Source organism: Cervus canadensis, chromosome 22 (genome assembly GCF_019320065.1).
Source record: "Cervus canadensis isolate Bull #8, Minnesota chromosome 22, ASM1932006v1, whole genome shotgun sequence".
Classification (NCBI taxonomy): Eukaryota; Metazoa; Chordata; class Mammalia; order Artiodactyla; family Cervidae; genus Cervus; species Cervus canadensis.
In genome coordinates, this window is record NC_057407.1 from 27,384,848 (window position 1) to 27,407,656 (window position 22,809).

A 22,809-nucleotide genomic window follows, 5' to 3' on the forward strand; every position below is an offset into this window, starting at 1 on the left:
CAGGCAGAGGGGATGGCATCATGGCCTCAACATCAGATTAGAAACACAATGATGCCCTGGGACTGGACGCTAAATCCTGGCAGACGATGCAGCCTTTCATCTTTTGAAATGGAGAAATTGAATGAAGCAAGGCCAATTCTGGGCCAGACAGATGAGATTCTTTTTTGTTTTTTTTAAGTTCCTAACTATTCTACATAGACATTTAAACTTCAGTTACCTCAGACCTAGAAACCCTCCTTCTGCCCTTGACATTTCCTCCCTCCGCAAGAATTTCTGTGTAGCAGAAAATCAGTTACCCACGTAGATTTCCAGACCTCAGGACTCTGCCCCTTAGGGGTGCTTCCTTGTACGGCAGGAATCCCGCTGCTTGAAAGGAAATGTACAAACACCCATTCTTAGAAAGGCTGAAGAGAATATTGTACGAGTGCAGCCTAAGGAGTACAAAACGCTCTTTACTTCATTCAGGAATTGCTGCTTGGAGACCTACATACAAAAATCAAGTATGAATGGACTGCAAAGTGTAATAAGAAAGAGCTGAATTATGGGAAGTTCTTTCTGCTAGTGTGTTTAAAATGATGATTCCGGGCTACCAAAGGGGAAAGGTTGGTGGGGAGAGGGATTGGGAGTTGGGGATTGACATATGCACCGTGTGTGTGCCAAGTCACTTCAGTCGGGTCCAACTCTTTGCGACCCCATGGACTATAGCCCACCAGGCTCCTCTGTCCATGGGGATTCTCCAGGCAAGAATACTGGAGGGGGTTGCCATGCCCTCCTCCAGGGATCTTCCTGACCCAGGGATCGAACCCAGGTCTCCTGTACTGCAGGCAGATTCTTTACTGTCTGAGCCACCAGGACGCTCATATATACTCTATTTAAAATAGATAATCAGTAAGGACCTACTGTATGGTGCAGGAACTCTGCTCAGTATTCTGTAATATCCTAAATGGGAAAAGAATTTGAAAAAGAATAGATATATGTATAACTGAATCACTTTGCTGTGTACTTGAAATATACAACATTGTAAATCAACTACAGTCCAATATAAAATGAATATTAAAAAAAGGAAAAAAAAAAAAAGAGTTTTTTCCTGGCAAATTTTACTGTCACCACACATGGTACCAGAGTATTTAACTTCAAATTTCTGGCTCTGTCACATTATTGACACATGACTTTAAACAAATGACTTATTCTCTGTACTTCTGCCTCCACCTCTATAAAACTAGGGCAGTAATGGCATAATCACATCAAGGGTCAGCCAGCTTTATCCATCCAGGGCTGGATGCTAAGTCCTTTAGGCGTTGTGGGTGGTGTGGTCTCTGTCACAATTGCTCAGCTCTGTCAAAGCAGTCCCAGACAATACGCAAATGAGTGGGCATGGCTACATCTCAATAAAACTTTATGCGTGGACACTGAAATGCGAATCTCATAATTTTAGGGAGTCAAGAAATATTCTTCATCCTTTGATTTTCTTTGTTTGTTTCAATCACTTAAAAAAATAGAAATAATGTTCTTAGTTCTCATTACAAAAATAGCAGCAGCCAAATGTGGCCAAGGGGACCATAGTTGTTGATTAACTCCACAATCAACTCACAGGGTTATTAGAAGATTAACACATATACAACTCTTTGATCATTATCACTACTTCTGTGTTATCATTTGTGACTATTATCTATTGGAATTCAATTAGTGCAATGGACAGTACATTCTGCAGGGATCTGATATCAGTACTGTTTCCCAGAAAGCTGACCTTATGGGCTTCTCCTTTTGAGAAAAAGATATAGAGGTCCCAAGAGAGAAAGTAATCTTAGTGTCTTCCTCCAATATCTAAGAAAGATACAATGAACACTGTCTCCAGATATGGATTCAACATACAGAAAGCACCATTGTATAGATCCCATCATTTGGGGAATGATTTTTTAAAGCCATTGCTGTCCATTTTTGCACATTAAATCCCACAAAGAGATTTATTTACAACATTAAATCATCTCCTTGCTGCCTGGCTACATTTTTAAGTATTGAAATATTCATCACACACTCTAAGAAACTAATGCCAAGTGTTTTATGACCTTTTAAAGGATGACTTCTTTAAAAAAAAAAATCACCTTCAAATGTGGATGTCAGTTTCCAAGCGGGTCTGATGAAGAGCAGTCCATTGTCAAACATCAAGGAGATAAACATGAGATCACTGCCCAGGGAAAGCACCCCTGGAGATGAGCTGATTCAACAAGAAATGTATGTGATGCACAAAGCTGTGGCCTGGGGCTAGGGAGATGGGATGAGAGGTAGAGAAGAGTTTGGGACAAAATATTTTTCCTTCCTACTAGGAGAAACAGACTTTATCATCTCTAGCAATGGTTCTCAAAAGAAAAGGGGGTAACTGGGCCCCTAGGAGACTTTGGCAATATCTGTATACATTCTTGGTTTTCACAACTGAGTTGAGGGTTGGAATGACTAAAGCATCTAAATGGGCAGCGGCCAGGGATGCTGTTGAACATCCTACAAGAGACAGCATAGCTTCCCCACCCCCCGACCCTGGAAATAATTATCCAGCCCCAGATGGTCAGTAGTGCCAATATTAAGACACTGTAGTCTACAAGAACAACCCAGATGATCCCACCTCACATCTGACTTTTTTTTGGGCTTTTACTTTGAATTGGCTATTATAGGCATGTGTCAAAGAACTAAAGATAAACCTGGGAAAGCATCCTTCCCTGTGTATCTATTAAGGATCACAATTTAATTAGAACCCTCATCCACCCGCTTTCTCAAAGTCATCGTGATGGAAAAATTTCAAGATTGGTGTTAATTTAAATTACACAAATAGTTCAATTACCCTGAAGAAAACTGGTACCAGATCACCAGATTGCTGAGCAACTGATGATAATTCGGTAATTCAATTTACTGAAGAGGTAACGTGACAAAGTTTAAAAGCAAGTCGGCAGTAGCTAGTAGCAAGCCATCTAAGGAAGCCTCTTACTCCTGGGTATCAATTTGGATCCAATCCTATTCCCTGTTCTCCACCAAGACGGATCTGCTCAATTTCCTTAAGTAAATAAGGCCTTTTTAGACCAACACAAGATGAAAGAAGAGCTGAAAATCAACTCCCATCCTTTGACAAAGAACCAAAATACTAAACAGACAAAGAGAACTAGATAAAAAGCTTCTAGATCAATTTATGGAAAGTCAAAGTCTTGCTGATGATCCTTACGGAACTTCAAATTATAAGTACAGTCAGTAGCATTGAATATTTAATACTGTTTTTAACGTTTGTGATATCAGTTTAAACCTTTCTTTCCATAATAAAAATCTATTTAGCTATATTGATAGAGTGCTTTCCAATTCTATCTAAATTCATCTATATTTGTAGAGGGCTTTATAATGTATGACGTACATTCACATATATTATCTTACTTGGGCCGTAAAATAACTCTGAAAAGAAGGGATGGCCGGTATTACCATCCTTCATACACAGATGAAAACAGTTTTTCGTCTGGTGTGTAGGTCCCTTTGGCTTAAGAGAACACTCAGATGAGCATATCGTGTTTCAAAGCTGGATTACGAGGGAGTGTGGCACAGATAACCCTTCCAGTTTTCTAATGCCGAATGAACAACCCCAACACACGTGGCTTAAAGCAGTAAACATCGCAAAGCACCTCACAATTTAGAGAGACAGGACTGGGGTGGGGGGAGTGTAGCTAAGCGATTCTTTGTTCCGTGCGGCACTCAACGGGCTCCCAGGGCTCGCTCTGTGATAATTCAGCTGTCGGCTGGGGATGGAGGATCCAAAGCTGCTTTACTCACCAACCCGAGGGGGCTGACCCACATTTTCTTCATTCAGTTGACAATCAAGGTCTATGGATTCTCACACTTAAGAGCCCACTTCCCTCCACCCTCACAGCCACTCTCCCAGTTCATCCTCACTCTACTCCATCCTCACTGCCAGTGTAGGTAGTATCCTATCTATACTTCTCTCCTATTTCCCCTGCCCGCTCCCCCCTCCCCGATCCCCGAAGCCACTTGCTTCCAAACAATACAGACTGACCGTTCTAAAATCCAACTACAATTATGTCATTTTCCATTTTCACTGGGAGGCACCCAGTTAAGGATAAAATCCACACTCTTTAACGTGATTTACAAATTTTATTCTTGTGCGATTCGATGTGAAGACACCAAATGCCATCCTGCCCCCAAATATTTCTCTCACTGGCACTGCAAACACAACAGGTTCCATTATCTGTTCCTCCCAGCCAAGGCATCTGGAGACTCTGTCAACTGCAAATGGTCTCTAAGAGTAGCAGCCCCAATTAACACCATATCGGCCATTAACTCCTTTATTGGGGTTCATTCATCAACATATCTCTGTGGCTATTCAATTCTTTGGGAATGAGAGACAGGATAGGTAAGTTCTGAAAAAAGCAAGGGTTTTCAGTTTGCCTAAAGTCATTTCTAAGGCATAACAATTAAAATAACTTACAAATATACATTAAAGTTAAAATAACTTATAAATATACATAAATAAACTCTATCATCTGGAGATACTGTATTGTGAAATTATCCTGTATGCTATTTTTCTGATGAAGAAATTAGATCATGATCAATATTAGTCAAAAAAATTAATGTTCGAGGAATAGAAGAGTGGAGATAGTCACCTTTGATCCCAAATTTCAAAAGTATCTAGGGAATCATTCCACCATCTTCATTTGATAAGTGCCATTGCTAGCAAAAGTGTGTGTTAGTTGCTCAGTTGTGTCCTACTCTTTGAGACCCTAAGGACTGTAGCCCATCAGGCTCCTCTGTGCCTGGAATTCTCCAGGCAAGAACACTGGAGTGGGTTGCCATGCCCTCCTCCAGGGGATCTTCCAATGCTAGAGAGTCAATCAAATCTCCCCAACATAAATTCCATGATATGACTTGCATGCATTGTTACTTAGAAATTTGCAATATCAATCATTTCTGGAAAGTAGGGACCCATTATGCAAGACTTAAAAAAATTATTTCCATATATAGCTCAACTTCTACACTGTAATAGTATTTATTATTAATAATATGGTATGACCTTTAATAGAATTTAACATTTTAAAACCCAAGTTCTCTGTCGCCTCCTCAACTTCCACTGATGTTTCTCTTTTCCAAGTTTATATCCTGGTTCCAAGAAATGGATCCTGTGGTCACAGAGGTCAGAAGACCCATACCCTCACCGTCCCACATGCCTGGGCTACTGGCTCCTCCTGCTTATCTCCTTCATATATCTCCAAGTTTCCTTGCTTTTTTTCTGATATACTTGCCACATTTTCCACCATCTCCTTTCCTAGCAGTTTCTTACATATCATCACTCAGCTTTTCAAAGCTCCCGTATGTCTCCTGCCTATAAAATCTGAATTCCAGTGATGACAATGGCAATGATGATGAGTTAACAGTTTTCCATCACTTTGATGTTATGTTATCTTGAGTATCTTCCATGATCCTCACAATACCACCACCATATCTGAGTATTATTGGTATCCCTTTTACAGAACAGGAATCTGAGGCTCAGAGAAGTCATCTTGTGGAGGCTGTACAATCAGTATTTTACAAAGATATTCTCATAATGCTAACTTGGAAAACTTAATTGATTAAGACCCATCACACAGATTACCTTTTTATACACTGAAATATTTATGACTAAAATGATACGATGTCACAATTTACTTCAAAATAATTCAGTGCCAAAGGAGGTAGGGTGTACATGAAACAAGAGTGGCCATGAATTGATGATCATTGTAAGTGGGTCACGAGTATGTGGGCATTCATCGCTCAACTCTACTTCTGCATGTATTTGAAACTTATCAAATAAAAAGGGTTTTGTAATTGTCATCTATTTCATACAATTAAACACAACCCAAACCTAATGACCAGGATAGCCATTCAGCGTTTGTAGGTAATTTTAAAAAGTTCTATTATGCATCCAGGCTTATAAATACCTAATATGGGGATACAGAAAGAGCACTCGAGCTTTAGGTACAAGAGTCTCATCTTTGTCACACAAGTTTATTTTTTTTCCCCAGACCTCTGTAATATTCATTACATACTTGTCTCAGTGGAAGAAACAATTACCCAGGTGCTATGTCCAGTGTTATCTTTTAATTAACCTGTGTAGCCTTTTTTTTAACTTAACCTAGTTTGAGAAGTGACAGCCTCTTGGGCTGTCTAAATAGTGTTCGTCACTGCTCCTTGTTGGGTCTATTCAATCAAAAAAAAATAGTTCCTGGTGTGTGGTCCAGCTCTCCAGAACTGGAGATACTGTCTGTTCGGCCATGATCCTTCTCACAGCATCAGGAATGTAACTCATCTTCCTAACCACAGTGCCCAGAATTGTCTCAATATATTAAACACAGATTGATACAATATGTTTTCTTTTCTCAGTGTTTTTCTGTAAAAGCTCTTCTAAAACTCCACCTACAGACACTTCTGCCAACTTATAATATTCAGTGTTGGGAATATGTAGGCTAGTGGCATACTTAGATATCTGCGGAAGGGTTCTATGAAAAGTGCCACATTTCTGGATGGAAATTCATCAGGATGTAATCAAATCTCTGGGGGCTTCCCAGGTGGCCCAGTGGTACAAGAATCTGCCTGCCGGTGCAGGAGGCACAGGAAACTGTGGTTCGATTCCTGGGTCAGCAAGATCCCCGGGAAGAGGAAATGGCAACCTAAATGATACCTCTAAAAATGTGCATGTCCTGACATTAAGCAGCGCTATATCTTGGAAATTATCCTAAGGAAACAGTTGGATATATGTATAAACATGTATGTGTAAGGCTATTCAAGGCACAGCAACTTTTTTCTTTGATAATATTCAATAGCTAGAAAGAGTCTCGCTGCTCAATGACATGAGATCAGCTTAATGAAATTAACTGCAGACATTAAAAATGGTGATGTAAATACTTTTCTGGTACTGAGGAGGTGGCCTTTAACTCCTATTGTTAGCAAATAATAGGTTATCCAAAAATATACATACCATGAATATGTATATATTTGTTCAGTTCAGTCGTTCAGTTCTGTCTGACTCTTTGTGACCCCACGAATCGCAGCACTGGCTTAGCACAAATAAAGTTTTATCTACAAACCTGTGTGTGTACAATTTGTGTCTGTGTTTGAATTGTGTGTGCACCTTGGTATTATGTGTATAGCCTAGATCTGGATTAATAAATATTGTGGTTTCCTTTAAGTGACTTTTCCCTATCTGTATATATTTCTGCAATCAACCTTAGTAGCCACATAAACAAAAAAGAAATAAAAATAGTGGTTAATACATTAAGGAAAAAAAAACATTCTGTCTAAACATCTTTCAAGAGTTCAGATAAAAGAAGATTAAAAAACCTTTTGGGAGCACTGTTTCAATAAAGAAAAGCCTTGCAGTATTAATTATTGAACAGAAATGATGGAAAAGGTAATGTGGAAAGGAGCAGAGAGAACGGGGAAGAGGTACCTTGTGACTGGTAACAACATCCCAACTCAAGGCTGGGAGCTGTGAGTGGGAAGTGCCGCCCCACCCAAAAAAAACAGTGAAACACTGCAGTGAATCTTCCCTCCTTTTTGGGGGTGTCAGAGCTCTCTGGAGTCAGGCATTACCTGCTCATCCTTATAGCCACCTCTCAAGGTAAGCGTGCCTCAAGGGTGGCCCCTGGGGTCAACGTCTTACCCAGGTTCAGAGCTGGGAGCCTTGAGTTAAGGTCATGAACCCAGGCGTGCCCTCTGCCACTCCCCTTCAGGGGCTCACCGGGCCAGGGCAATGAGAGAGCCCTGAAAGCTCAGAGACAGGCACAGCCGCTGACGCGTCAGTGAGCAGCGCAGGAGCTTGGGAATGTCTGGGCAGAACTCTCTGCAGAAGAATGGGGTCAAGCTGGGCTGTGCAGGCAGTAATGAGAGGACATTTTAGGAGCCAGAAGTGAGCCTCTGTGACTGTCAATTATGCAGGCTAGATGTTTACAATGAGCAGTCTAGCTTCAGGCCAATATTAACTTCTGTTCCTATTACTATCAGATTAATTGCATTTTGTTGCTTTTTCTAAATACACTTCAAATCAGGAAACCTATAATTCAGCAGTTAGTCATTAAAGAAGCCGCGGATCTACAACTGCGTTATCTGAAGCTCATCTACAAAATGAAACAAAAATCCAAGGTTGGGTTTCCTTTTTTGGTATGATAAGCAGAGCATTAATAACAAGTACCAAGGACATGATTTCTAAGTTTAGGAATGCCTGAACTGAAAAATTCTTTAGATAACAAGGGAAATCAAGGCAAATAGACTAAAGAGGATTGAGGGAATGTGGGTAAACTTGCATTTTAAACAACTGCTTTCTAGAATACATAGAAAATATGGTTACAAAAACTTTCAAGATTATAGAAACCAAGAAATACACAAATCATGTTTATGTTAGGATGCACTTGTACAAAGATAAGAAAGGCTTAAGGGGAGTTAGTATAATTTCAAATACTAAAATAGTAAGTCACATTTCCTATGTACTTCAGAGACTATATATAAATATGCATATACATTTACACATACACATAAATAAAATAGTCTTCATTTTTCATTGTCCCCCATGATCACATGCTTTTTACATGCAGTTGATACTGTTCCACAGCTGATCAATAAAACACGGTTTACATCAAATGACCAGAGAGTTGTCAATTTTTAAAAATCCCAGCCTCTCTTGTGGGTTGCTGACTTCAAAGACATGCATTAAGATTATTAAGCAAGTAATGATTGATTTATTACATAACATTAAGAAATGTTTTCTTTGAAGCACAAATTAAAAGGTCACAGATGCCCCAATTTTTCTCTGGGTTGAGAGTTAAAAATGCAGAATAGATCATTTTGCTGGCCGTGAAGGACACGTGAAGGGGATTTGAAGTAACTCTCCTTTCCAGGCAATATTTTAATGAAATTCTTAATATTCAGCAGTGGATTAATGAGGCTGTTCTCTATTTTCAAACAATGGTGAACAATTAAGACCCAATCTTGAAAACAAATTGACACTGCTTGTTATTTTGTGACGGTATTAAAATGACCATCGCTGGAGCAACTGGCATTATTTAACAGAACGGAAAATAACCATTGACACATCAAGCAATTCAGTGGAGATATCTGAGGGGGGAAAAAAAGTCTGTGGCAGCTGCTGCTCCTAGAAATAAAGCTGACATTTTAGGATGAAAGCAATTTGACCAGCTGAAACCTCGACATGCTGTGTGCCACGTTCAGAAGTCACCCAAAATACATGCCAAGGTCCTAAACATTTTCCAAAAAGCCAGCAAGCTGTGCAAGTTCTCAGTCCTGGTTTCAAAATACTCAGAGGAGAAGAGATAGGTGCAAACCTTTGAAGAGCTCAGACTTGAGAATGGGAATGGAATTAATTAGCCACAGGAGTATAAGAAAAACCATACATCAAGTGTGGGAAAAGAAATCTATGTATGGAGATTAACTGGGAAAAACCGACCTTCTGACGGAACTCAAAATTCAATCCAAGATAGCCACATCTCCTAAATAAGCAGGAACTAAATATACTGCTCAGCGAACATATATCAAGCTGCACACAGAATAATTAATAATCTCAGTTTCTTGGTGCCTTATTATGGAAAACGAGGATAAAATTTCAGTGGTCAATGAGAATGAACTATTTTTTCATGCCCAAGACTCATAGAACCTCAGTGAACTTTTCTTACATGTTTATTAGTTGTAATTGTGTTTACCTATCTTCCCCAAGGAACATTCTTTCTAATTCCACTTCTCAAAACTCCAATCTTTGCTTCCCAGGTTACAAAGTTATTTAACTTGTTATTTTAGATAACTTCTATAATTCAGTCCTGGCCTCCCCCCCTTCAAAAAAGGTAAAGTCTACATGGCCAAATTGATGGCATGAAATGATAGGTTTAAAGAATAATTCATTATACTATCAAGATCCTGGCATGCCAATTGCTGAAAAGACTATTTTGAGCTGTCACTTCTAAAGCACATATTTTTTCATTGACTGACATGCCAAGTGGTTGATGGAATAATGAATTGTTCCCACTGACATGACCATCACACACAACCCTTGGGCTCCATGTAGCATTTTTCAGGGTGATAAATAACACTGCCACTCTTTCCATAGTGGATCAAACTAGGAGGGTGAGGTCAGGTGTGGGGACTGGCTGAAGATGGGGATGAGGGTTTAGGGGTGGAGGGAAGGGTGGGGTGAGGACCAAGGACATGGGAAATGTCAGCCTGTCAGTCAGGGTGGTGGGGCATGTTCTACATTTCTCAATTAAAAACATACACAACTCCACATTTTAACATGACTGCAGCAAAACAGTCCGTTCCGAATAGTGTTTTGCTTTCTTGCTTGGAAAGGGTTTTGTTTTTTCTCTTTTCTCTGACTTGATCACTATTTTCTGCTACTGCATTCAATTCAAAAATTCAGTTTCTCTAACTCAGAGACAAGCAAGGCAACCAGATCAAAACCATGTGGGTGCTGTCCTCAGCACGGGTTCAGTGCATGTTCCCAAGTTACTCTCGGCTCTTACGGTATCATCATACACCCCTGTATCACTGGGGTGGGCCAAATCTAAACCCTGCTATGCAGTCCTGCCCCAAGGACACAGAAGTGGAGCCCAGAGCCAAGGTCGGCTCCAGAACTGACGGGGCCCCATTGCAACCGTTGCCAAAAGCCCCCAGTTGCTGATTCATACCAGCCAGTTTCCTAATCCCAAATTAGGCAAAAATGCCCACCCCTTTACTCACCCTACAATGCCCCAATCAATCACTTAATGCCACCCTTCCAGCAAGAACGTTCTTTGTCTCGAGGCTATAAAAATTGGCTACTAACCCGGGAAAACTGTTGGCTCTCCCAAGGCTGACAGGAGGTCAGCCCGCTGTGCTTGCAGCCCCCACATTACCTCTGCCCTTTGTTCTTAATAAACTCATTCCTTTCTGCAATACTGTGTTTGGAAATTCTTTTGCAACCCACGTTCAGACTGCCACTTCCTGGCCAAGGAGCACCTTCTGAAGGCCTGCAGACCCATTGAGCAGACTTGACAGGAGCCCCTGGTGATGTTGGGGGCAGGTGGACAAAATGCTGAATATTGACAAAAGTCACCAGCCACATAGGCAGTAATGCATTAGGTACTTCTCATTCGTGTAAAGAACCTTTTTCTATGTATAAAAGACAGGCTTGGATCTTCACTGAGACAAATCTCTAGTTTCTCTATTATTTGCAAATGATACTTAGTGGTAAAGAACCTGCCTGCCCATTCAGGAGATATAAGAGACGTGGGTTCAATCCATGGGTCAGGAAGATCCCCTGGAGGAGGGCACAGTCACCCACTCCTGTTTTCTTTCTGGGAGAATCCCACGGAGAGAGGAGCCTGGCAGGCTACAGCCTATGGGGTCGCAAAGAGTCAGACACAACTGAAGCGACTTAGCACACACACGTGCATTCCAAAATTTATCAAGAGCTCATACAACTTGACATCAAAAAAACAAACAACTCAATTAAAAGATGGGCAGGAGATCTGAACAGTCATTTTTCCAAAGATGACATACAGATGGCCAACAAGCACATGAAAAAATGTTCCACGTCACTAATCATCAGGGAAATGCAAATCAAAACCACAATGAGCTATCATCTCATGAGTGTCAGAATGACTGTCATTAAAAATACCAAAAACAACAAATGTTGGCAAGAACATGGTGAAAAGAGAACCCTCATTGATTACTGGTGCGAATGTAAATTGATACAGCCACAGTACAAAACAACATGGAGATTTTTCCATAAAATTAAAACTCAAACTACCATATGACCCAGCAATTCCACTCCTGAGTATATCTCCAAAGTAAATAAAAGCATTAATTCGAAAAGATCTACACACTCCAATGTTCACAGCAGCATTAGTTAGAAGAGCCAAGACATGGAAGCCAGCTAACTGTCCAATGACAGGTGAACGTTTAAAGCAGAGGCAGAATACCACTCAACCATAAAAAAGAAGTTTTTCCATTTGCAACAACATGGATGGACTTGGAGGGTATTACATTTACTAAAATAAGTCAGACACAGAAAGACAAACACTGTATCATATCCTTTATATGTGAAATCTAGAGAATAGAACTAATGAATGTAACAAAAACAAAACAGACTCACACATATGAGGCAACCAAAGAGCCATTACCAGTGGGGAGAAGGAGGTGGGGAGGGGGTAAGCTGGGGGTAGGGAATTCAGAGGCACAAACTACTATGTATAAAATAAACAAGCTGCCAGGATATTCTGTACAACATGGGGAATCCAGTCAATATTTTATAACAACTGTAAATGGAATGCAACTCCTTTTTTGGAATATAACTTTTAAACTGTGAATCCCTAGGCTGTACACCTGAAACATATTATTATACAGCCACTAACTTCAATTTAAAAAGCAGTGGGGGGAGGAGCAGGCTTGGAGCTTCACTGAGACAAACCCTAGTTCAGGCAGAGCCCTTCTCAATCATGTGCCCCTGAACGATCACATCATAAATAACACCTGCCTCAAGTTCCCCTCTCCCTCCAACAGACAGCAATTCACTTTATTTCTTTTAAAAAATAAAATAAACACAGCTTTGGTGTGGAGCCCCATACCAAGGTCACAGGACAAAAAATCTCCAGAACTGACCAAGCCCCATAGCAACTGTTGCCATGAGCCTGGGGATCTAAACCAGCCACTTCACTGAACCCATATTAGGTAAAATATCCATCCTATTACCACCCTATAGCATCCTAACCAATCACCTAATGCCACTCTTCCAGTAGGAATTTTTTGTCTTGAGGCTATAGAATTGGCTACTGGCCCACAAAAGGGGTCGGCTCTCCCACCAGCTGGCCCACTGCCCTAACAGCGTCTCCCACTCTAACAAACTCTAGTCTCCTCTTATGCCGCCTCAAGTCTGGAAATTCTTTTCCAACCTACCCACAGACCACAACATTTGATTTCCCCTCCCCACCTTCCTAGTAGTCATTTTCCTACATAATTGAAAACTCTGAGCTACACTAGGATTTCTTGAAGTTTCAACCCGTTCTTAAACACTTTTAGCAAACAAACGAATCCCCACCTCCCCAGCATTCAGAAGGCACACATTTTGCAAAAAGATGTTAGAGTGAGGCCCAGGCTCTCCCTCCTGGCAGAGCGACCCTTTGGCCACTTTACATAATTGATCCTTGGGCTTACATATTCATATCTGCATATATTTGCATACATCACGTACCTTTTGCCCGTTTAATCACAGACTGAAGGGGCAGAAGCGAAGTTTGGACGCAGATAGCTGAGAATCCTGTGGCCAGGAGAAGGCAGGCTGGCAGTCAGGCCTTTGCCGTTGCTGAGGTTCTCAGGTGATGCTGACGAAACCACTCAGTGGGAAGCTAAGTTCAAGTCTGATAGCCCTGGAGCCTCTACAACTTCTGTCTGAAGCCCGCTTGGTCTCTAGGAGCTGTTCCACCTCATAGGACTGTCAGTCCATCACTGAATCAAGCAGACCTCAGCGGCCACTGTCCTCAGGGTCTTTCAGGCTCAAGTTGTCATCACGTGGAGGATTCTCCCGTGCTCACGGCCGAGGACCCAGGCTTCCTGTGGGTCTGCGTCATCTGCCTCCTATTCTCCTTCTTCCACCTCCCAGCTCCTCTCCCAGCTTAGGAGGCCATCCCGTGTGCCAGACCCAAGGTGTGCTACCTTATTTTTTGCCTGCGAGGAACCTTCCCTCTTGCCCCAGGGCACGGCATCTCTTGGTTACAAGTTCCTCCCCTTCCCAGGCAGCCCCACTGGTTATCCTTACACACCCTCACCTGCGTGATTACCTGATTAAGATCAGGCTCCTCTATCCTCACAGCTGTTTGTGCCACGAAGTGCCCTGCAGATACAAGGACCAAATACAGCCTCACAACAACCTTCAGGTTGGTCCCCTAAGTAGTGTCCATTCACAGATGAGAAAACTGAGGCTCCCCGAGTGTCAGTGGCTTGCCCTAGGTCGTTGGGGTAGTCAGTGGTAGGTCAGAGCCCGTCCCTTCCACCGCTCTGCCACCCTGCTCCTCATCATGGCTCTGCAAAGCTGCTTTTTGTCCTAAGACTTCATGTGTTTGCACTTGCCCGACATCATGCGGGGGGAGGGGCAATCTCAGAAAGTCTCAACTGAGCCGGGGAAGTAGATGTTGTCCCCGGGTCCTGTGTTCACTAGGAACCAACAAGTCCAAACCTTTCTGTAGGGTTCTTGACCGGCGGTCTTTACTTTCACCAAGAGTGCAGACGTTTAGAGGGGGTGTAGGCGCTGCCCTGGGTCCTTGCAGCCTGCAGGCTCTTCATTGCTGCGTGTGGGCTTTTTCTCTAGTTACGGCGAGTGGGGGCTAGTCCTTAGTTGTGGTGCTCGGCCTTCTGGCAGTGGCTTCTCTTGGTGGAGCACGGGCATGTGTTCTTAAGCAGTTGCACATGCAGTCACAGTAGTTGTGGTTTGTGGCTCCAGAGCGCAGGCTCAGTAGTTGTGGGTCCTCGCTCCAGGGCGCAAGCTCAGTAGTTGCAGCGCTAGGGCTGTACTGCGCAGGCTCAATAGTTGTGGGGCACGCAGACGTAGTTGCTCTATGGCAGGTGGGATCTCAGCTCCCCGACCAGATATCGAACCTGCATCCCCTGCATTGCAAGGCGGATTCTTAACCACTGGACCACCAGGGAAGACCCCCAGAAGCAAACTTATAAATGCTAATATTTGGGGTGGGGTGGGGGCAGAGGGGGAAAAATATGAGGAAGAAGAAGAAAAAAGAACTAAAGCAGCAGCAGCAAAAAGACAAAAGGAGACTGTAAGATGCTTCCCAGCTATTGGCCCTTCTCACCAGTCTCAAGCATAGCTGTAAAAGAATGGGCGCCTCTTTCTGCCTATTACTTTTATTCCTGGTCCCCCAGATTTATTGCCTGCACCAAGTAGCAGCCATCATAAAACTCTTTTCAACAGACTGCTATTTGAATTGCAAAAGTATGACTATCCAAGAGCATATAATCTAGTACAAAGTCAATATGATAGTATTACCCAGCAATTTCTGAAAGGCAGCTTATTTGCATAGACACCTGCCAGGCAGAACGAAAATCCCATCTGGGCTCCATGTCTCAGTGTGGTGATGGCAGTAAGGATGCGCCACCATCACATCTTACTTTTAATTTCACAGGCGAGGATGCATTGACATCCTTGTGAACTGCAGGAGGAAAAACTCCTGGGCCCGTTTCCACCAAGTGAACCATAAACACTTATAAAAGCATCCTGTGTAAATTCTCTCCCTGAGAATGTTGCTGAATATTCCCTGCATTTTTGAAAAACGATGCGTAGATAAAGATATTTCTCTGGAGGATTTACATTTTTCTATCAGTGCAGAATGGCTTTCGCTGTGAATCGGTGCTCTCGTGCCCTTCTCCCCATTTTCCGCCGCCCTCAGGGGCTGGAGGGGTTGCTGCACTAAGAGACGTACCAGCTTCCTCAGTGTTTGCATCGTCCTCCTCAGTCTCCCTTTTTCGCAAGCTTTTCAATGTTATCTTGGTCTCTTCCTGCCTTTTCTTTGACCTGTACGTGTGTCTAGTAATTCCCTCCTTTCACTCTTGTCCTCGGCTTTATTTACTGCCTATCCACTTTAAGGACAGGTTTTCTTCTGAGACTTAGAAACTTCACCTTTAACTTCATCTCCTCTTTGCCGAGTCCTCATCCAGCTGCCCCATGGCAAACTGGCCTGATTTCTAAGGCACCATTATTTAACCCTCTGCCCAGCTCCGATTTCTACCTAAGACCATTAGGGACTTCTACCTGTGCGTCCTTCACATTTACTTCCCAGATTTTTCTGGAAATTACCATTATTTTTTACCTCTGCTTCTCCTGCTGATCAATCTCAGCTTGAGAGGCAACGGTGTGATGGGGCCGCAGTGTGGCATTAAACTTGGAATAAGATGTCTGGGTCCATGTCCTCCCATCACCGTGGTGTTGGGTGCAACAGTCACTCCTGGAGTCAGGCATGGCTGGGTGGGTTAGGTTCTTTCAGGCTGGAAGAGGGCGCCCAATGCATGAGCTGAATGTACAAGTGGCCTCACCAAGAACTGAAGAGCAGCTCATAATTGTACTTGATACAAAAAAAGCACCAATAGCTGATATCTGGTGTCTTGGTTCCAGAAACCTTGGCATCTTCCTCACATCTTCCATCCAAATGGCCCTGCTGAAGGGACCTGGGTCATTTCTTTACCTTTTATCTTACAACCTCCCTCTTTAATTAACATGGTACCACTCTTGGCATTTAGACCTCAATGAACTCCTTCGTTTACACTGGGCTTCCCCGTTGGCTCAACGGGTAAAGCAGCTGCCTGCCAATGCAGGAGATGTAAGAGACCCTGGGGTGGGAATATCCCCTGGAGAAGGAAATGGCAACCCACTCCAGTATTCTTGCCTGAAAAATCCCATGGACAGAGGAGCCTGGTGGGTTACAGCCAAAAGGGTTGCAAACAGTCAGACATGATTGTGTAACTAAACACAAGCACGAGAACTCTTCCACTTACAGTCTGTTCTGCTCAATGGTAACAGCACTATATATATGCAATAACCTATCAAGCCCAATATAACAAAGAATTTAGGTCCTAAAAGGACTGAGGAACTAATGGGCTATCTAGCGATCCTACAACAGAGCTCTCTTCCCAAGAAAATTCCTTCACATCAGTGAGCCTGCATTCCACTGAAAAGCTTCTGTCACTAGAAATCATCTTCCCAAGACCAAATGCTCTTTCCACAGGATGATTAGGAGATGGTACAAAGGATTCAGGAATTGGCTGCAGCTAAGAAATTCCACACTTAAATCTGAAAACTGTCCAGGATAATTTTCCCACTTTACCTCAAATCAGGAATGGAAAAAATACATCACACACAGAAGCAAGGCCTTATTCCTGGCACTCAGGTGTCTGGAATCTACAATGAGATTATTATACCCAGGCCTTCAGAGTGCAGAGAGGCCATTTGGAAGGGCTTGACTGCCACCTCATGGTTAAAATGCACATTACCGTCCAAAGAGAGGGCCCACATAACCGCAGCCAAGCTCTAAGCCACTTCCGCCGTGACAAGCGTGCTTATGACATCTTATGCCATGCCCCAATAAGCTAACAGAGGAAGACGATATTAAAGTGTCTGGCAATAGCCCTTGGTTGTGAATATAGTATTCTGAAAGACTGGTTTCTCCAAGGCAACCATACCTGATCTGATTATTGCTCTTCGTTTCAAAAAGCAAGTGTTTTTCCAATTCTCTCTCCATTGAGTATAAGAGAAAACTATATTGTAACTGCAAGAAACAGCCTAACACCAGGACTACTTTCTCTATTGTCTTTTCCACCCAACTTCTCTCTTCTCTTTCCTTCTTTCCCTCCCTCCCTCCTTCCCTCTTTCCCTTCCTTCCTTTCATCCTTTACTTCCTACATTACCTCTGTTTAAATTCCTTCACAAAGAAAGCCCTATATCCAATCCACCTATTACTTATTAGCTGTGTGGCTTTGGGCAAGTTCCTTAACCTGTTTAAATATCCCAAAGAATGGTTTTTACATTTGTTAAAAGATTAGAGGTGGGGACCAACAAATAATAATATGGGACAGAGAACTCACATGGTCCACAAAGCCACTCTCACCTTCTACCATATGAAGTACACAGAACTGTCTTCAAGGAGTCTTTAAAACAAATAAAATCTGGATCAAATGAAGCCTTAGCTATAACTTTCTGTTGGCAGGCAGTAGAAGGGAGAGTGGAACACGGTGAATGGTAACATCGCACTATGGATGCTATAGAGGGTCTGGGAGATCCACCCACCACCACTGCGGTGGGAATATTGACCACTGATGGATCACACCAAGCTCCTCTCCAGGAACTGCCTTCAGCTGAAGAGAGCTGCCCTGCTCCAGACTACACCCCTCTGGAGAAATGCCGGTATCAGGGATTCATTGCTATGAGGATCTCGTCTTTACAATCAGCTCTACAGTGCCCCCCTGAGGCCTCACTTGCAATTGTGTTGCAGCTCCACACTCCCTCCACCCCAGTCTGGTCCCTTTTCTTCCTTCCAGGTGTCCATCAAGGAGCATCTTCCCGAACAAACCACCTGCATACAAATTTACATCCCATAGTCTCTTCCTCAGGGTACACGACCTGAAACATTTCTCCAGAGTCTCTTGCCAGCATAACAGCTACAGTTATCCTCTTCAGTCAGGCCATTCCTCCTGTTGAGATCCCTTCAATGACTCCCATCTCATCACCATCAAAGGACAAGAACCTTGCCATTTGCATCCCAGGCCCATTACCTCTTTGAAACTTGTCTCCTACTTCTCTGCCCCTACACTGGCTTCCTGGCTGTTCCTCAAACATACCAGGTACCCTCCTGCCTCAGGACCTTGGCACATACTATTCCATCATCCTGGAATACTCTTTGCTGGCTATCTACATTGCTTCCTCCCTTAGGTATTTTAAGTCCTGACTCAAGGGTGGCCTCAACAAGGACTTCCATGACCTTCTACCTAAGTGTGCTGGACTCTACCTCCCCTCAGAGCTCCACAGCCCTCATTCCTGTTTTAGTTTTGTCCACATCATGCTTGTATCAACATCCAACACACAGTATATTTTCCTTGTTTATGTTAATATCTGTCTTCTCCATCAGAACGCAAGGTCCATGAAGGCAAACACTTTTTTCTTATTCTTCTCACTACTGTATCCCCAGAACCTAGAGTAGAAATGTACACAGTCGTTGCTCCATCAATATTTACCACATAATTTGGTGAATAAATATAGGACTATAGATGTGGGATTAGAAGACATGTGATCTTTAGGGAGGTCCCTTAAACAGCATCTGACTTTTGTCACATTAAAAAATGGGAACAAATAAGTTGAGTTTATACAGATTATGCAATATACCATGAAAGCATCACATAATAAACTGCTAAATAACTGTAAGGTACAACTTTTCTTTAAATTGAATTATCAGTGCGCTACTCAATTTGTATAATCTAGAGTGACCAGATTGCCAAAAAAAAAAAAGGTAAACATCTGACATTCAGACACAGAAAATCCTGAAAATAGTCTGGTGTTCAAATAAAATATAAAAAGATTTATTCCAAAGCCATATCCCAAATGTACAAACAATGACATGCATCTCTTTCAAAGACTTAATAAAAAGAGCAGTCTTTACATTTTAAATTTTATAACAATTTGAAGACCTTCTTTTGTTCCCATCAAAAAAAGAAAGTCTGATAAAAGTGAATTACATAAAGTACCTAGTATATTCTCATTTCTATAAAATGTACTGTTTCTTTGTGAAATATGCAAATGTAACATTTTATAATGAAATTGTTTTCAATGTCTAAAATACTTGCTCATCTACAGAATCACATTCCCAAACACTTCTTAAAATGAGGTAAGAAGATAAATGCTGAAACCTTTTTTTTTCAGGCCATTTTTTTTTTAGATGTTTCTGCCTCTCTGACTAAACATGCAACATAGCCTTGACAATTCTTTTCATGTGAATAATTTTCTCAGCAGTTACTCAGTGTTTTGGACAAAGAACAGGAGCAATACCAATCATTTCAAAAATCATGTTGTGAGTCTTTTTAAATATTGTAAAGGTCTCAAATCAAAGCTACTGCTACAGTGATTCATTAATTAATTTACAGATATTTTAATAAATATTCCTAAACTCTAGAAGACTGTTGATAATCCTTTAAAGCAGGAGTCAGCAAATGTGTTCTGTAAAGGTTCAGATAATAAATATTTTAGGATTCTCAGGTCACTTGTCTTCTGTATATTCTTTTTTAACTACTCTAAAACATAAAAAAAAGTTTAGCTCTGTTGTACTTTGTTAATCCTTTACTTAAAAAAATAGAAGTTGCTAGTCTCTAAATGAGATTACTCAAGTGTTAATAAAATGTAAACTTCACATTTTGAAATAAAATAAATCCATGGTTTCCGACCACTAAATTGAAGGTTCATAAACAGTAAGAAGTGAATCTCATTGAGGGAGTAGGGTGGCTGTCAGATACACTTTTTAATCTATGGCACTCTCTTATGGCTTCTTATCCATTTTGAACTGGCTAATTCACATGTGTCTTTACCCTTTTTTGCCTTTATTTTTCTTATAGGGGGAAAAAATCTCTTCTTGTGGCTAATTTGTAGTTTGCAAAATCAAACACTGGAATAGTTCCATGCTAAAAGAGGTAGACAGATACACACAAGTATATGCACTTACAAATATGTGCACAATGAAACCACTGTTTCATACATAAATGCTCTCCACGGCTAAGAAGGAGCCAGTGGAAACCAGCTAGAAGATACGTTAAAAAAAAACCGTTCTAAAGAACATTCTCATTTGTTTTTATCATCTGTGGTTGTTACATGTGGGGAAAACATGACTTGCATATGAAATATATGAATATGACTTAAGGAAACAGCATGATTTATTCAGGTTCTGGATGAATATAACCTGGCGCTGACTATAAAGATATAACAGAGAATTCATTGGGACTAAGTTTGGACTCTGATAAGACGAAAACAGATCTATTTATAATACTGTTTGATCTATAACACAGTCCTATAGATTGGTACTGAAAACCACAACCGTGTGCATGTGTGTGTGCACGTATGCATGGGTGTGTTGCATGTTTTCCTGTCCAATTATGAACAGTGCTATGAACAAACTATGGCAAATAGATGAGTCATGATTTTACTCAAACATATCAAGTTGGAAGCCTCTAAAATGATGATCTCATGGTATTCTACAAAAACACAAATTCTAAAACTAAGAAAGTTGCAAACTTTGGCATCCCTAAGAAAAAGGCTCAATGATACCAGTGAGCCCAGGCCCAATTTTTGAACTATAAAAAGTAAAGTTTTCAGTGCAAAAATAGTATCTTGATAAATAGCAATGACACAAAAATCAAACAAAACACCTAAAAGCTATAAAAGACATAAGTAATATCCTGAAGGCATTGTACTGGTATTTAAAAAAAAAAAAAAGGCGATTTGGGGCTAGGAGATAACAGGCTGTTTTACCTATTTAACTGTGAGGTGAGTCTGGGTGTGGGACTGCTCAAAAACTCCCCTTTGGCAAAAAGACTCAACACATTTATAGCTCATCATGTTTTTTCTTAAATGGCCACTTTGGGTGTTGCAATACATGATCTGCAGCCTGAAGGACAAGGTACATAAATTCTTCTACATCAAAAGAATAGTTGGTAAACTTTGGATGTTCCCCCAGAGTTGGGTGGTGGCCCTGCAAAAATAGCAAAAGACAAATATGTAAGCTGTTAAGGATGTGGTTTTCTGAGCAAGAAGAAAATTATTTTATTTTGGCCAAAAGCAACTGTTTTAATTTATGCTCTACATCAGAGGCTGGCAATTTTTTTCAGTAACAGGCCAGACAGCATGTACTTTCAGCTCTGTGAATCACAGAGTCTCCACCACAATTATTCAACCCTGCCACTGAAGTGCTCAAGGAGCCATAGAAATGTGAACAGAAGAGAAGGACTGTGTTCCAGTAAAGCTTTATTTATAAAAACAAGTGGAGGGCCAGATATAGCCCACTGGTCTATAGTTTGCAGATCCTGTCTCTAAATAATTTAACAGATCTCACTAGTCCAAAATTTCATGGTCACTTTTCCACATAAAGATAGAGAATAATTAATTTCCCCTCTCCCATAAGTTTGCAAATATAAAAAAACAACAACTCACGATTCCAGAGAACAGTTTTATCTTTGGATTGAAGCTTAAAGACAGTTTGCAATTTAATTATAGATACTCAAAGCCAATTAAAAACTAAAACAAGATGAGTTTCGTCACTGAACTTTACCTTATCTTGAGGAAAGACTTTGTTCTGCCTTCGCCAAGTGATGTAGTGGACACCTCTCAGCCTAGCCAGGTCCAAGTAACAACGTTCATCTCCACAGTTGTACCTAAGGACACAAGGGCATCCATACATAGGGCTTTTGCCTGGGATTTTTGACCAGTCCACAGTTCTTTGGGGAAAAAATTCACCTCCCAAATATGTTCTTGCAAAAGATTGTATAAACAGTAAACAAGAGAAAAGAGTGAGATTCATGTTTATAGCAGCAGCATTCACAATAGCCGAAAGGTGAAAAGAATCTGAATGCCTATCAACTGACAAATGGATTAAAAAAACATGGTATATAACCATACAAAGAATTATCGCTAATAAAAAGGAATGAGCACTGATCCATGCCACAACATGGATGAACCTTGAAAACATGACACGAAGTGAAAGCAACCAGTAAGAAAAAGCCCACATACTGCATGATTCCACTTATGTGAAATGTCCACAGTGGGTAAATCTACAGAGATAGAAAGTAGATGAGTGGTTTCTAGGGGCTGGGAGGAAGATGGAATGAGAGTAACTGCTGAAGAGGACTGATTTTTTCTGGGGGGCAATGAAAATATTATAAAATTGTGGTGGTGGTTACACAACTCTGTCAATATATTAAAAGCACTGAATTATATGATTTACATGAGTGAACTGTAGTATGGAATATAAATAAAACTTGTTTATAGAAACACACACAAAAGTGAAACAGATTATTTTTAAAATATTTCCATAACTAAATCATCTTACCTTTCAAAAAGCAGAGTAGGATTAAAGAATGGAGGGGATTTTTATCAACAGGCCTGTTGATAAAACTCCTGATATTAAAAAAAACTGATATTAACTCCTAATAACCCCAGCTTTGTGCATATGAACACAGCATTGGAGTGGGTGGGTAACACATTCTCCAAAAGATATT

The 22,809-nt window shown here is 41.2% G+C and overlaps 2 protein-coding genes across 5 annotated transcripts in view; both read right to left on the reverse strand.

Annotated features, from left to right (window-relative positions):
* The window catches only part of TAFA4 (TAFA chemokine like family member 4), a 202,496-nt gene extending 187,766 nt beyond the window's left edge, over positions 1 to 14,730 (reverse strand). The window contains exon 1 of the mRNA XM_043442882.1: positions 13,253 to 14,730. The gene's annotated coding sequence lies outside the window, so the exon portion shown is untranslated. The remainder of the gene's footprint in view (positions 1 to 13,252) is intronic.
* Positions 14,731 to 19,104: 4,374 nt separating this feature from the next.
* The window catches only part of EOGT (EGF domain specific O-linked N-acetylglucosamine transferase), a 42,871-nt gene continuing 39,166 nt past the window's right edge, over positions 19,105 to 22,809 (reverse strand). For all 4 annotated transcript variants that reach the window (XM_043443501.1, XM_043443503.1, XM_043443502.1 and 1 more), the window contains 2 exons: positions 21,864 to 21,966; positions 19,105 to 21,287 (listed from right to left, as the gene is read on the reverse strand). In XM_043443501.1, the coding sequence (XP_043299436.1) occupies positions 21,141 to 21,287; positions 21,864 to 21,966 (250 nt within the window). In that variant the 3' untranslated portion in view covers positions 19,105 to 21,140. The remainder of the gene's footprint in view (positions 21,288 to 21,863; positions 21,967 to 22,809) is intronic.